The sequence below is a fragment of the Stegostoma tigrinum genome, chromosome 31 (genome assembly GCF_030684315.1).
Source record: "Stegostoma tigrinum isolate sSteTig4 chromosome 31, sSteTig4.hap1, whole genome shotgun sequence".
In the NCBI taxonomy this organism is placed as follows: Eukaryota; Metazoa; Chordata; class Chondrichthyes; order Orectolobiformes; family Stegostomatidae; genus Stegostoma; species Stegostoma tigrinum.
In genome coordinates this window covers 21,833,600-21,848,137 of record NC_081384.1, presented here as the reverse complement: position 1 = coordinate 21,848,137, position 14,538 = coordinate 21,833,600, and the positions used below count along the sequence as shown (strand labels likewise).

General features: G+C 40.5%; 1 protein-coding gene across 6 annotated transcripts in view; it reads left to right on the top strand.

Moving 5' to 3' along the window:
* The window catches only part of itga3b (integrin, alpha 3b), a 175,474-nt gene that overhangs the window by 123,752 nt on the left and 37,184 nt on the right, over positions 1-14,538 (top strand). For all 6 annotated transcript variants that reach the window (XR_009442858.1, XR_009442857.1, XR_009442856.1 and 3 more), the window contains exons 9-14: positions 3,875-4,014; positions 5,217-5,300; positions 8,256-8,323; positions 9,536-9,675; positions 12,604-12,747; positions 13,590-13,699. Coding sequence is in view for 3 of the 6 variants with exons in the window: in XM_048560367.2 (XP_048416324.1) it covers positions 3,875-4,014; positions 5,217-5,300; positions 8,256-8,323; positions 9,536-9,675; positions 12,604-12,747; positions 13,590-13,699 (686 nt within the window). In the remaining 3 variants the exon portion in view is untranslated. The remainder of the gene's footprint in view (positions 1-3,874; positions 4,015-5,216; positions 5,301-8,255; positions 8,324-9,535; positions 9,676-12,603; positions 12,748-13,589; positions 13,700-14,538) is intronic.

Here is a 14,538-nt window from a genome sequence, read left to right as displayed (position 1 = left end):
ATTATTAAGTACATGACAGTGTCACAGAATGAGTGCCTTGCCTAGTTCATGATCTTGGGCTCCCATATGCTTTATTTGAAGTTAGTTTTAGTTCTGCTGAGACAGTGATGTCTCTGGATTCTCTTTCTCACATACAGGGAGTTAATAAATCACAGGGTCCTTAACAATTTGGCTTTCTAGTTTGAAATCCCTCCTACCACATCATCATGACAGCTTGTTAGATTGATTTAGTTGAGAGCAAGAACTGCAGATGCTGGACTTGGAAACACCATACTATGGAGCTGGAGGAACACAGCAGGCCAGGCAGCATCAGAGGTGGAGGAAAGTTGATGTTTCAGGTCAGGACCCTTCTTCAGGAACGGTAAGGGGAAGAGACTGGGAAGGAAATAGAGAGAGCAGGGGTGGGGTTAGGAAGGGTAGGTGGGATGGTAATAGGGGAGTGCAGGGGATTGATCAGTGTGATGTGTGGGGTAGAGAGGTGGGAGAGAAGATGGACAGATTGTGTCAGGTTGGGGGGGGGGGGTGGGGGCGGGGGCGGGGTTGAGACCCTATCCCATGTCCAAGCCTCCCTCTCATCCCTGTCTCCTTGACCTGACACAACATGTCCATCTTCTCTCCCACTGACGAATGCCCACCACTCCCTACCTGCACTCACATATCACCATTCCACCTACCTTCCCCAGCCCCACCCCTCCTCTGTCTATTTATTTCCCAGCTCCCTTCCCCCTCCCCATTTCTGAAGAAGGGTCCTGACCCAAAACATTAACTTTCCTGCTGTTCTGATGCTGCCTGGCCTACTGCGTTCCTCCAGCTCTACACTGTTGTTAGACTGATGTTTCTTTTTAAAATATAGACCATTCCTCTTCCCCTCTTGAGAGTGATGAGCTGCAGTAGAAGTAGTTCCATGAGACAGAAATATTTTCTGAAGCAACAGGAGAATCTTTAACAATCCAAAGAGGTTTAGATTTATACTCTAAACATTTATTCACCAGCACCGTGCATAATCACATCTTATTTTGTTTAGTGACACCGCTGACCGATACCTGGGATTCTAAGCTCCGATGAACAGACAAAAATGAAAGGGAGAAATAACTTCATTTGAAATATTTTACCAGTGAAGCCATTGGAAAGGAAACTCAGGCAGGGCGTATAAGATACAGCCAATTTATGCCATATGTTCACTGCCTGCATGAAAAACTAACATAAGTTACATTGTAGCACTCCTTTTGATTCATGTAGCTTTTGGCTGTACCAGCTTCTACTTCAGTGTCAGCCCAAAGCAATTGGTTCCCTAATGGATATTTTTAGGGAGGGGAATGATTCGATTTTTCTGCAGATTAAAATTTCTCATAGCGGCACACGGGATACATTTTTAACTCAATTTCTCACCATTCATTCTCCAGAGGCCCTCAGTCTTGCTCCATTCACCTGATCCAAATCTATCAGAAACTCTTTCAAACATTCTTTTGGCAGAGTTGTCAGACACAGCAAACCCCAAGAAAAAGTCAGTGACTGTAGACAGGAGTGGTGTGGTTAGGAACCCTGTTCATTAAAGAGAGATAAGATGAAAAAATCTCAACCGCATTTCCCACAGCACAGCCCTCACGCCCTCTTCCACAACAAAAACAAGGACAGAATCCCCTTTGTCCTTACAAATCACCCCACTAACCTCCCCATCCAGTGTATTATTCACTGCCACTATTGCCACCTACAGTCCGACCCTACAGCCAAAGAGAGATTTACCTTCCCACCCCTATCTGCCTTTCATAGGGACTGCTCTCGCTGCGACTCCCTTGTCCATTCCACTCTCCCCATTAACCCCACGTCAGCCAGCACCTTTCCCTGCAACCTCAGGAGGTGCTACACCTGTCCCTACACCTCCCCTGCCACACTGCCCTCCACTCACCTCCATTCAAGGCCCCAAACGAACCTTTCATATCAGACAGGGGTTCACTTGTACATCCTTCAACTTGATCTACTGTATCCTGCCACCTCTACATCGGTGAGACCAAACATAGACTCGGAGACCATTTTGTAGAGCAGCTGCGCTCTGTACGCAACAAATGACAACACCTTCTGGTCGCCATCCATTTTAAATCCACTCCCACTCCCTGAGTGACATGTGCAGCCTTGGCCTCCTCCAGTGTCACAATGATGCCACACGCAAACTGGAGGAGCAGCACCTCATATTCAGCCTCAGGAGCCTACAGCCAATGGCCTAAACACGGAATTCACCAGTTTTAAAGTCTCCCCATCCCCAGTCTCATCCCATGTCCACCCTTCCATCTCATCCCTGCCTCCTTGACCTGACACAACCTGTCGTTCTTCTCCCCCACCTATCCTCCCCACCCATCCCACTGACCAACCACCACCATTCCCTGCCTGTGCTCACCTATCAACAACCCAACTAACTTCCCCAGCCCCACCCCTCCGCTCCCCATTTCTGAAGAAGGATCCCAACCCGTACCATCAACTCCCCTGCTTCTCTGTTGCTGCCTGGCCTGCTGTGTTCTTCCAGCTCCATTCTGTGTTATCTCTGACTCCAGCATCTGCCGTTCTTACTATCTCCCTAGTATAAATACTATGTTTTTTTAATGGTCATTTTTGAAACATAATCATCGTTGTAAAGTAGAAAAGTTTTTGTCCAATTGCAAACTGCAGAATCCATGAAATGCAATGTCCAAACAACTAGTTTTCATTGATTTTGGCTGGGATAAACATTGGCCAGGACACTAACTGACCTCCTCATCTTTGAAACAGTGCCATAGTATGTTTTATGTTTTTGTAAGCGCGCAGCAAGGGTTGTGATGTAAAATGTTGTGAAATACAGCACCACAGTAATGCAGCCATCCATCACTACTTGGAATATCAACCTCAAATTCTGAGTACAGCTCTCTGGGGTGGGTATTGAACCCATATTGATTCACAGATAGGATTGCTACCACTGAGTGAACTATGGTGCATCAAAAAACTCTTAGAAACTGAGCAGAAATTTCTGCCAAGAGCTGCCTACTTTTCTCTATCCTAGTAACTTACCAACAAAACTACATTATCAAAAATTGTTATTTCAAAGCTAAGCCTCAGTACAATTTTGATTAAATGATGTCATTCCCAGAATGATTTGTGCTGTCTCCCACAAAACGCTCAGCAAATAATTTCAAACCTTTGGTTCTGGAATTAAGAAAATATTGCTCCAAAAATCAATTTCATAGCTGCTGTGTTGATCATCTGTGCAGTTTCGGTCTGTGACAGATTCTGTATCTGCAGTAACTCAAGCAATGCTGCTGTTTCTACACTGATACTTTCATCATTACTTGGCCTTTTGTTTCATTATGTAAATATGATGGCTCAGGCTGTTGCCAAAACAAGCACTTTAATTGGTTATGTCATCAAGAAATAAAATATCTTGGTTCAGTATGGTGGTGATGAAATTCAAAAATGTTTTATGTAATTCCTCATAAAACTGAAAAAATCTAGTGTTGGATGCTATCAAAAGGCAATGTCCCTTTTTAGTAGCGCCACTTGTTCTAGGTGGTGTTACTATCTCCTTTCAAATCTATCTGACACTCATATGTAAATCTAATTTGGGCTCAATTGCAATCCTGTCTCCTCTTTCTATTGCCCTTAAGAGACCTGTTATGCCAAATAAATATATAAACAGTCAAATATCTGGAATGAGTAAAAACCATTTGACACAAACACACAGCTATATACAATTTGAAATAATGTGAAATTTTAGACAGTATATCAAAAATTAAGAAATATCATGGGTAAAATTGTTTTTGTGGAAAATGAGAAATTTTCTGCTAATAACATTTTAAATGAGCAATGAAATGCTGTGACAATAAGTTATGAGTTCATTTTCATTTTCAAGGTCATCAGTGGAGCAGATCTTGAGAAGACTGACCCGATCAATACATTTGGCTATTCAATCAGTGGAGGACTTGATGTTGATAGGAATGATTATCCCGATGTTCTAATTGGAACATTATCTGACAGAGTCATTTTACTGAGGTACGACCTTCTCATGAGTACGATGTGCTCGTAGGGTTTTTGTAGGAGTTAGATTTAAGACGCCAGTTGTATCTGGACCAGGATATACAGACATGGCTCTGACTCTCTTTTAAAGTCATACGTTTAGCTGTACTTCTCTGTGATGTTCTGATGGCCAGGGATTCGCTGGAAAAGTATAGCCTGGAGTTGCACATTAAGGCCATGTGGAATCCCCTGATTTAGCTAACTCCATGGTAATTCCTGGGAAGTGGAATTTTTGAGCAATTACTCTGTGTGTTTGTAGAGCCCTCTGAAGAAATTCCAGAGGATTCTGATTTACTTAAGTTTAATAGTTACCCAGGAAACATGAAAGGATTACAATTAAAGTATGAGCAACTGACCTCCACCATGGCTCATCTTACTGGAATTGGTTTCTCTTTTCCATCCAACCCCCATGAACAGCCTATCCACCTGCCACCCCATCCCCTCACTTACTTTGCGCACTAACTTATATTTCCTCCATCACTGCCAAAGTGCCTTGGGATATTTAGCCTTTAAATTACAGCAGCAAGTGTCATATAAAAGGGTGGGCCTTGACCTACAACACCATGCCTGTACTCAGTAGATTTCTGCCTGGTTGTCTCTGACAGATACATTTTGAATGGGTCAGACTTGGAATCATGGCCACAAAAATTGCGAACATATCAGTGAGTAATTTTAAAGAGGATTACCATTGCTTGAATCCGGTCCGATGGAAATCAGAATCTCTGGACCATTATTTAGTTAAGTAGGAAAGCAGTAAGAATTAAAAGCAAGAAAGTCTAGTTAGCTGAAACTTAAAGATTTCCCTTAAATGCAGGCTGTGCAGCTGGGAATTTTACATAACCGAGGCAATATAGCACCTCTGATGGCAGCAGTATGTAATTACCACATGACAGGTTTAAATAAGCAACTTACAATTTAAAGGTAAATACAGGAATATATCATGAGAAAAATGGCAGGAAGATTTCACGAAAATGTGTGAAAAACGTAAGTTTGTTGGAGATTCCCACAGATAGGGAATACATTACGTATTTTAAGCTTCTGTTCCTTTTCCAATCTTTGAGTCTATACAATTTCAGCAAAAGCAGAAGTGCACAGGCAGCAGGAGGATTAAAGAGCCCAGAACATGTTAGGTATAAGTGGTGGAATCTCTGAAAGTAATGGCATGTATCTCTTTCCAGATCTCGGCCAGTTATTAATATTAGTAAAAATTTCACTGTACATCCAAGCATCATTGATCCCAGCACCTGCACTATTAAGTCCTGGTAAGCATTTTGAAATATTGTTATTTTCTCTGAAACTGCTGTTACATTTGATAACTGATAATTTGTTCATTTACTGCCATCAATAACATTTAAGCAAGGGGCCCAAGTGTCATAAAATGTTATGCACACAAGCTAACTGAGCTTTACTCAATGGTCTAGATTTTCCAAATGACATTATTATATTATAAATGGAGGATTGCTGACATTAAAATAACACCGTTTGGTGATTCTCATTCCAACCATGCTGCTGTACTGTTATCATTTGGAACAAAAGCCATGGAGGGCCACTCGACACTTATTATACTGTATATTGTAATCACTTGCTTAAATATATTGGTAAATGTAAAAAGGTGTCAAACAAAGCAGACTTTTTCAGAAATTAAATCTCCTTTATAATTAGAAAAATCAGAGTTGAGCATGCACAGTTGGTGATTATGGATGGATTTTTGGTTTCAGCAAATACATCAGTATTAAGTATCAATTATGTAACTGGGAATAGAGTTAGGAATGTGTGAAGAGACTAAAAATATAATACCAAATGAAAAACAAAGAGATCCAGAGCAAGACCAGATGTTTGGGATTGAAGTGTTGCTTTAATCCCCAGCGCAGTATTACAAAGTACCTACAGAGAGTATTACTAAACATATAAACAGCAATGTTACCTTCAGTATCACAGTCGTTTTGTGCCAAGACTCTTCTATCTAATATTTCAACTGTACAAAATTTAGGTTTTGACCAACTGTGGTGCAGTAATTAGTCTATGGACAGTGTGGAAACTTTAAATCTAACATTGTATTGGCTGTGTGGAAGCTTTTCTCTATAATTGCTGCCACTTGTTCGTCATCTTGCTACTTTGCCTTGAGTTCAGTTATTTTGCCCTCCATTTTCTCTTAGCTTGGCCTCCTTGCTCTATTGTTCCTTGGCAATGACTTTCAGGAACTAACTTACTCCCACTGTTTGTCACTGAGTCCCTGAACAATTCAGAGCTCCTCTGCTTTAGTCAGCCACTAAGCCAATGCACTGACTCAGGCAACATTGGACTACTTACCTCTCTCTATGTTGCTTCTAACTTCACTGAACCTTGGGACCTATTCTCTTTTGGTTTTTATTTTCTTCCTCACTAACCCAGAACCCTGTCAAGTGTGAAGGCACAACTAGGCCTAATAGAAGATTTATAAGGATGATACCAGACATACGTGTGTTTCCATATTAGGAAAGTGTTGACAGGCTAGATCTTCTTTCTCCTGGATAAAGAAGGCTGAGAGGTGAGCTACTAGGGATATTTAAAATTATTAAATATTTGGATACAGGAAGAGTTCTACGTCTTATGGATAAGAGGATAACGAGAGGCCATCAATATAAGATAGTTGCCAAGAAAGTCAGAAGAAACAGCTTTACCCAAAGGAACAAATACAGAAGTTGCTGGTAAAGCTCAGCAGGCCTTGCAGCATCTGTGAAAAGAAAAATAGAGTTAACATTTTGGGTCTGGTGACCCTTCCTCAAAACTGAAGGTGGCTGGGAGAACATCAGTTTATATGCAGAAAATAGGGAGGGGTATCGGTTAGGGAGTAAACTGTATTCACAGTTATTTTGGTTTTTACCTTTACCCAAAGTGTGGTAAGAATGCGGAGCTCAATACCACACAATTATTAAGCGAACAGCATGAACATATTTAAGTGGAAGCAAGACAAACACTTGAAGGAGAAGGGATTAGATGATTACAACAAGAGACATAGATGGGGAAAGATGAGAGGAAGCTTGAGTAGATCATAAACAGCATAGACTGGTAGAGTCAAATGGCTTGTTTCTGTGCTGTAATTCTTATGTAATCCTAGAAATGTGACAAAGAGAGATATCCCTGTTATAGATTTACTGAGGAAAGGGAGATATGCTGGAAGTGGAGATGGGCATAACAAAAAGAAGGAGATGCTTTATCCAGGTTACAGGTATAAGGATTTCAAACTCAAAAAGAATATTGTGTCCCTCAAGGAACACCATGATCTTGAGAAGGGGAGAAAGATGCTGCTTCTTGTCTGGCAGTACCATTCATGTAAAATCCTGATTTGCAGCTAACAATATCTCATTTCACCACTGAGCAAACTGTATTGTCCAAGAGATCGTAGCCCTGTGAACACCTTTACAGAAAATAAACTAAACTGAAAGATCATAAATCCATTGTTTCCAAATATCATTTGTTATTCATGCTGACATCTCTTTTAAAACAAAATTAATCAAACTGTTCGAGAATTTTGTAATACTCTTCACAGGCTGTGGGATTCAAACCTGTATTTTCTGACCTAGAAACAAAAAAAACAAAAAAAAGGAATTGCTGGAAAATCTCAACAGGTCTGACAGCACTGTAGAGAGAAATTGAGAGTTAACATTTTGGGTGAAGTGACCCTTCCTCAGAACTCTTATGTTCAGATTTACAGCATCCGCAGTTTTTTCAGTTTTAATTTTATGACATAAATGTAGGATACTAGCACTGCACCACAAAACAAATGACTCAAATGTGATAATGTGAAGCACCCTGGCAAAGAAGCCAGAAATGGTCCTTACTATTCAGAATTTCCTTACCATATGCTGCCTGTGGATGGCTTCTGGAGCTCTCTCTTTTTGTCAAAGTCCAAGGGAAACACTGCTGTATCCCCATCTTGGGAAAGAGAAATGTTGGTACCCAAAAATTTAACTATATTATATTATTTTTCTGGGAGGAACATGTTTCAATATCAAGCTTTTGAGACTCACGTGGAAGTTTTATTTTATGTTAGTAATTACAGTTACTTCTTGTTATATTAGGAATGGAATGAGTGGCATTTGGCATAGCTATTAATAATATATTTTCTAATACAAATTAAATCATTACAGATATGTAAAGATTTAAATGATAGATTAATTTTATATCACACAATAAACATTTCTGTAAAGGTTTTGCCTGTTTTCTATTTCATTTAGTGTCACAGTGACAGTTTGCTTCTCATACATCGTGAGCACAGGAAATAGAAAGTACAATCGCAGTATTGGTAAGTGTCAGCACTCCATGAGCTACCACATTTCAACAAGGTAGCACATGTAAATCTGTAAGTCAACGGCCTCACTGGAGAAATTGTGTGTGGTTGTTGGATCTGCATTATTTTTGCAATCCGAGCAACTGACCTGTTCAAATTCATCAACAATCAAAATATTAACTTAAAATTTCTAGTTAGGTGCTGTATCTTGTGGTTCCCTGAAGTTTGGGATAATTACACTTTTAATCAAAACTACAGGAGCTTTACATCAAGTGTAATTTATAGATCTCACCACGTGTCTGGAGTGATGCTTGGCCCCTGACTGCAGTGTGATTGATATGGCAGTCTGGAAATACATCTGTATAAAAATATAATTTCTAACTCATAGTGAATAATAAAAACACAACAATACCATTGATCTGAACCAGCCAAGTATTTATTTTGCATATCAGGTTTAAAATTTAATATCAATCTGTGAATCGATTTATACATTTCCTTTAAGCAGGAGGTGAGTGTATTCAGAAAAACTGGTAGCCAATTAGACTTTGTACGGTGGTAGTTGACCAAAAAATGTTTGTGGCTTAAGTCTCAGGTGTATGTGAACAAACAGTGCCTCCTTTCAGTTACCCTCCATATGATACCCTGTGGTCTATTCTAGTAAATATTTACTATGCGGCAATTGGAATGGTCACTTTCTATTATTGTTAACTGTAGGGATTGGAACAATGTCAGCCAGGTGGACGTCGTAGAATATGAGTTCCCTGATTAGGGCTGTCAACTTCGTCCAATCAGGGAGCCCTGGCTGACAGATATAAATAGGAGCGTCAAGGGGTTCTGCTCGCTGTATGAGCCAGCTCTGAGGTAGCCGAGTCAGTGTCATGTACTATGCACATGTAACTAAATGGTAACTTGGTAACAGGATACCGGCCTTTATGGAATTATTTCAAAAACATTTTCTTCATCTGGTATTAGGGATTTGGTTTGTTGACAATGTTGCACGTAGTCAACTTGCCACCTAATACCTTGGCGACGTGTTTGTTCGAAATCTTTTACTGAGACCATGCCTTCCTTAGCTCTGACCCTATTTTGTTCCTCATTGTCACCTGCTGTTATTTTTCCAACTCAACTTTATATTCTTTAAAGTGCCTTGATAGACTGGAGGCATTCCCTCGAGGTGCCAATTGTTGGTGCAGGCCATTGCATTCACTTTTTCTTCTTTCTGCACAGGTCTTAAATATACATTGGAGGTCGAAAAAGAAAGGCGTTCTTCTCCACGTATTAAATTTGTTAAGACAAACAGTGCCATTTATCATGGCATTTTAACCATGCCACAAACCAAATGCCAGAGTGTCCAGCTAGGGTTGATGGTAAGGCCAACATGCTTCCTATTTAATTATAATCTCCAGATAAGCTTTCAGCTGAATGTTGAGTGTCTCGCTCTGGTATGTTCAAAAATGACATTTGGTACAGTCCAGACTTCATGTTAACCTCTCCTAAAAAAACCAGTTTTCAACTAAAATCCTTTCAAATAGAAATTCGGCCAAACTGAGGAATTTTGGTTCAAAAAAGTTGTAAGTTACCTTGATTTATATTTCTGTTCGAACAGCCATTTCCATTCTGACCCTGGGGGTGTTTCACAACAAAAGAAAAGTGTGCATGATGAATGTTCCTTTTGTTTTTCTTGGACTGTACTTGCACTCATTTACCAAAATATGCAACCATCAAATAAAATACAATTGCATGAGATGGTGTAAACTGCGTGAAATAACACAGGCACTCAACTCTGTGCTTAGTATTAGCTAATTTTAAACACGCAGATAATTGATTAAGATTTACCGCCTCTATTTCCTACACTCTTTCCCTAAACTAGGGCTGGAATCCAGACGAAAACAGTAGCAAATTTTATAAATATAGTGTTGTTAATATAGTCTGAAGATGTGCAGGTTAGGCAGATTGGCCATGTTAAATTGCCCCTAGTGCCTAAAGGGATGTGTAGAGTTCCAGGGATAGGGTAGGGTGTGGGTCTGTGTGGGTTACTCTGCAGATTGTTGGTGTAGACTTGATGGGCAGAATGGCCTGCTTCCACACTCCAGGGATTCGATGACACTGTTAAATTATGTAAGAATTTGCAGTAATGTAGCACTTTCACAATCTCAATATGTCCCAAAATATATCATAGGTGCAGACGTAGGCCATTTGGCTCACTGAGTCCATTCTACCATTTCTGTTCGATCAAGGCTGACCTGATTATTCTCAACTCCACTTCCCTGCCTCATCCCGAGAACCGTTGACTTCCTTACTAATAACTAATCTGTCAATCTCAGTCTTGAATATACATATTGACCCAATGTTGATGCTGGTTTTTGATGCTGGTATTTTTAAGTGGCCCATAATTATGTTATAGCACACCTCTCGAGCAAGTGAAACTTGATTCTCAGTCTCTGGCCCAGAGCTAGGGACACTACCATTGTGCTCCAAGAGTCAGGCACTTTGCAGAGGTGTAATCAAACATAATTTGGCACCACTTTAAAGCAAGAAACATTAAAATAGGTTATTGACATCGTAATGAAAACAGAGGTTTTAGGCACCCCCATTTAAAGGAGAGAAAAGTAAAAAGGAAATTCCAGCATTTAGGATATTCTGTGATAAACCACCAGTGCAGTGGAAGAAGTTAGTGATGCACAGGAGATCTTGTTGTAACCTAGCTAGGCTAAACTAGGCTCTCAAAATAATCCAAATACCTTCTCTCAGAATAACAGAATCTGTCAGTAATCTGGTTCCTCACTCACTCTTTCCCTCCTCTTCCAGACATAAACTCTCCATATTGCTGTTGTCGTGTTTTGGTATCCACCTCCCATTGTTCCTGAATCCTAAGGCGTCCTTTCCATTAACCCAGACCCTCTTCCCAATGCTTTGGCTCTCCTGGGATAGTTCTTTCGGCTCTTCTCAGTTCATTACAGTTCAGATTCTGGATCCTCTCTGTTCTGGATCCTTGCTGAGTTAGTGAGCAATAGTACAAAGAAACATCATTGATTATGAATGTATCTCTCTAAGATGAAATGTGGGTGTTGTCTGTTGGGTGTAGACTAATTTCGCTGCATCCGCCAAGAAAGTGGCACAAAATACAGCAAAATCAGCTTATAAAGAGCTGACTGGAGAGTTTGCCAGCCCTATCATAGGCCTCCATACCAGAATCCTCGCTCAGCCAAACCTGTTGACCAATCAAATGCCAGGAGCTTTGGGATCCTAACCACTGTCAGTTGAGACCTACATCTTGAGGAAACCAAGCTGAGAAGGTTGGTCTTTTCCATTTTGCTTTTCACAGGTTTGTGAAGGAGGGGGGAGGGTGTCATAGGGTGAAGGGATTCAGTGGGAAAGGCAAGGGATGTCTTTCAGAGGCTATCCATGCCTCTCAATTGCCCAGATTGGGTTAAGTGGAGCCCCAACTTCCCCACAAGCCCCCACCCACTCTGCATACCCCTGCCACTGCAAAAGGTAGACAAAAGTAAGGGCAGGCAGCCATGCCAGTACCCAGTCAAAAACCAGCCACTTTGCCCATCTTTCTAGCAGGCGAGAAATCCGGGAGGTGGTGTGTTGAGGACTATAAGTGACTGTTAATTCACCACAAGGACTGCCAAGTTGGGAATGTCCCCAGTGGACCTTCTTCCCTGGCACTTAATTGGTGCACAGGAATATTACTCTAGGGCAGATTGTCCAATTGCGGGCACCACCAATGAAGGGAAAAGCGTGCCTCTTGACATGGCACATTCCCCAGCAGTCATTCAGTTCCTTTGTACGCTGCTCTGTACTTTGTTGTTCAGCTTATCTAAATTGATCATACATATTCATCTTTAACTTTTTGTCGAGTCCGTGTAGCACTGTCTAATTTTTCTCACTTTTGCTCTTCTCTTTGTTCCAATCCCTTGTCATCTCTTGTTTGTTCCAACATCGTCATCCCAGTTGATCTTTTATGATTTATTGTATTCCACTGTTAACTTCTTTTATTACATGTAGAATTTTTGATATTGATTTCTGTATCCTCCAGCCATTATCCCATTTGATTGTGGACTTAAAAATCTCAACATTTGCAAGAACTTCCTGTCACAAAATTCTGGCTTATTTCTAAGACTGATTCAAACGCTTTTAGACTCAGCTCTTCTAAGGCTGAACAACTGAGTACGATAAAGCCTGAAGTCTTAACTGAGCATCAGGGGTTTAATATAGTATTCGTCTCCTTGGCAAATCAAACTCCTGATTTTTGTTTGCACTAAAATAATCTCCCTTGCATTTTACAGGACAACGTGGAAGATAAGCTTCAACCTATTTCGGTCACTTTAAATTATTCTATCGACAATAACAGTGAAGCTAGAGGAAGAAAGGCTGAAATGAATAATTATCCCATTTTGAATATATTGCAAGACCATACTGGCCTGGAAGAGGTAAGGTGGGACATATAATCACTATCTCAGTAACTTCTGAAGAGCAGTAAGCAGTGAGGAAAATGGGGAGGGTGCAAAACAATCAGAGGAGGTTCAAAAAAACATATAGGAAGTTAGGGCCTAGAAATGAGCCAAGAATCATGTCACATGTTGGGAATTTTTTATTTCTTGGTGGAAATACAAGAGAGCGGCGAAAAAGGTTTTTTATTAATTACCAATGAAGTAAACAATGATCATGGTTGTATCATATAACTAATAATACATATCAATACTATCAATAATACATTGATTAAAAGAATATTTTCAAACATTCTTCACATTTTTGCTGATATTAATTAAGCCACACACATCAGAAATCTTATTATGATCACTGGTCTGTCCTGAGTGACGTGACCTCTCTGTTACAGAAATGGCCTTCGTGCTCCAGGATTTAATAAAGGGAATGGATTTTTTTCTTCTGATTATGTAGTCATCTGTGGTGCAAGTCCTCAGGTGTGAAAATTCGTTTAGTGCAGAAGTAGGATTAGTATGTGGTTGAATATCTCACAAGAATGACCTACATTTGGATGTGATTAGTGGCATTTTGACAGGTTGTTGGAATGTGAGCAGGGACCAGCTGTTATAACTCCAGGGTTGGGGGTAGGGGCAGGACGGTATTTGACAATTAAAATTACTAAGTTTGGATAGGCATCGATAAATTTCTTCCAAGCACGGTGGGAAAATCCATAATCCTTTATATCGGCTTGAATTAAATTTTAAAAATAAAGTGTTTTCCACAGCATTAGTTTTGCACTTTTCGCTGGATTTCCTGTTTTAATATATACAAGAAATGCTTCTTACAGATACATATTCAGAAGGAATGTGGCAATGACCGCATATGCAACAGCAACCTCCAACTGAAACATGCATTTGGCAGATTGGGGAACAATGAGGTTTTCCATCCCATAAGAAGGTAAGGGAAAAAGCAGGAAACGCTGGTGTATTGGATAAAACAAAAACAAAATGCTGGAGAAAGTCAGCAGGTCTGGTAGCATCTGTCTGTTCTTTATTTTTCAGAACTGGTGGAGAGGAGGATGTGGGAAGTGTGTTTAAATGTGCATGCAAGTGTGAATGCTTAAGCAGGGGAGAAAAAGTTAACATTTTGAGTCCAGTATGATTCTTCTTTAGCAACAACAAAAACAAAGTTGCTGGAAAAGCTCAGCGGAACTGAGGAAGGGTTAATGGACCCGAAACATTGACTCTGTTTTCTCCTTCACAGATGCTGCCAGACCTGCTGAGCTTTTCCAGCAACTTTATTTTTGTTCTTGATTTACAGCATCTGCAGTTCTTTTGGTTTTTATTTGGTGATTCTTCTTTAGAACTGCCAGTCATATTGGACTCACAACATTAATACTGTCTCTCCCTCAACAGAAGCTGCCAGAACTGCTGAGTTTCTCCAGCATTTTCTCCATTTTTTTTATTTATGCCCACCATCCAAGGGCCTAAATATTCTTTCAAGGTGAAGCAGCGCTTCATCTGTACCACCTCCAATCTTGTGTATTGCATTCATTGCACCCAATGTGGCCTGCTCCACATTGGAGAAACCAAGCGCAGACTGGGTGGCCGCTTTGCAGAGCACCCCCAGTCCGTGCAGACACATGACCCTGACCTTCCATTAGCCGGTCATTTTAACACTGCGTCCTGCTCACATGCCCACTTGTCTGTCCTCAGCATGTTGCAATGCTCCAGCAAAAACTGGAGGAGCAACGTCTCCTCTTCAGACTAGGCATGTTACAATCTTCTGGGCTCAAT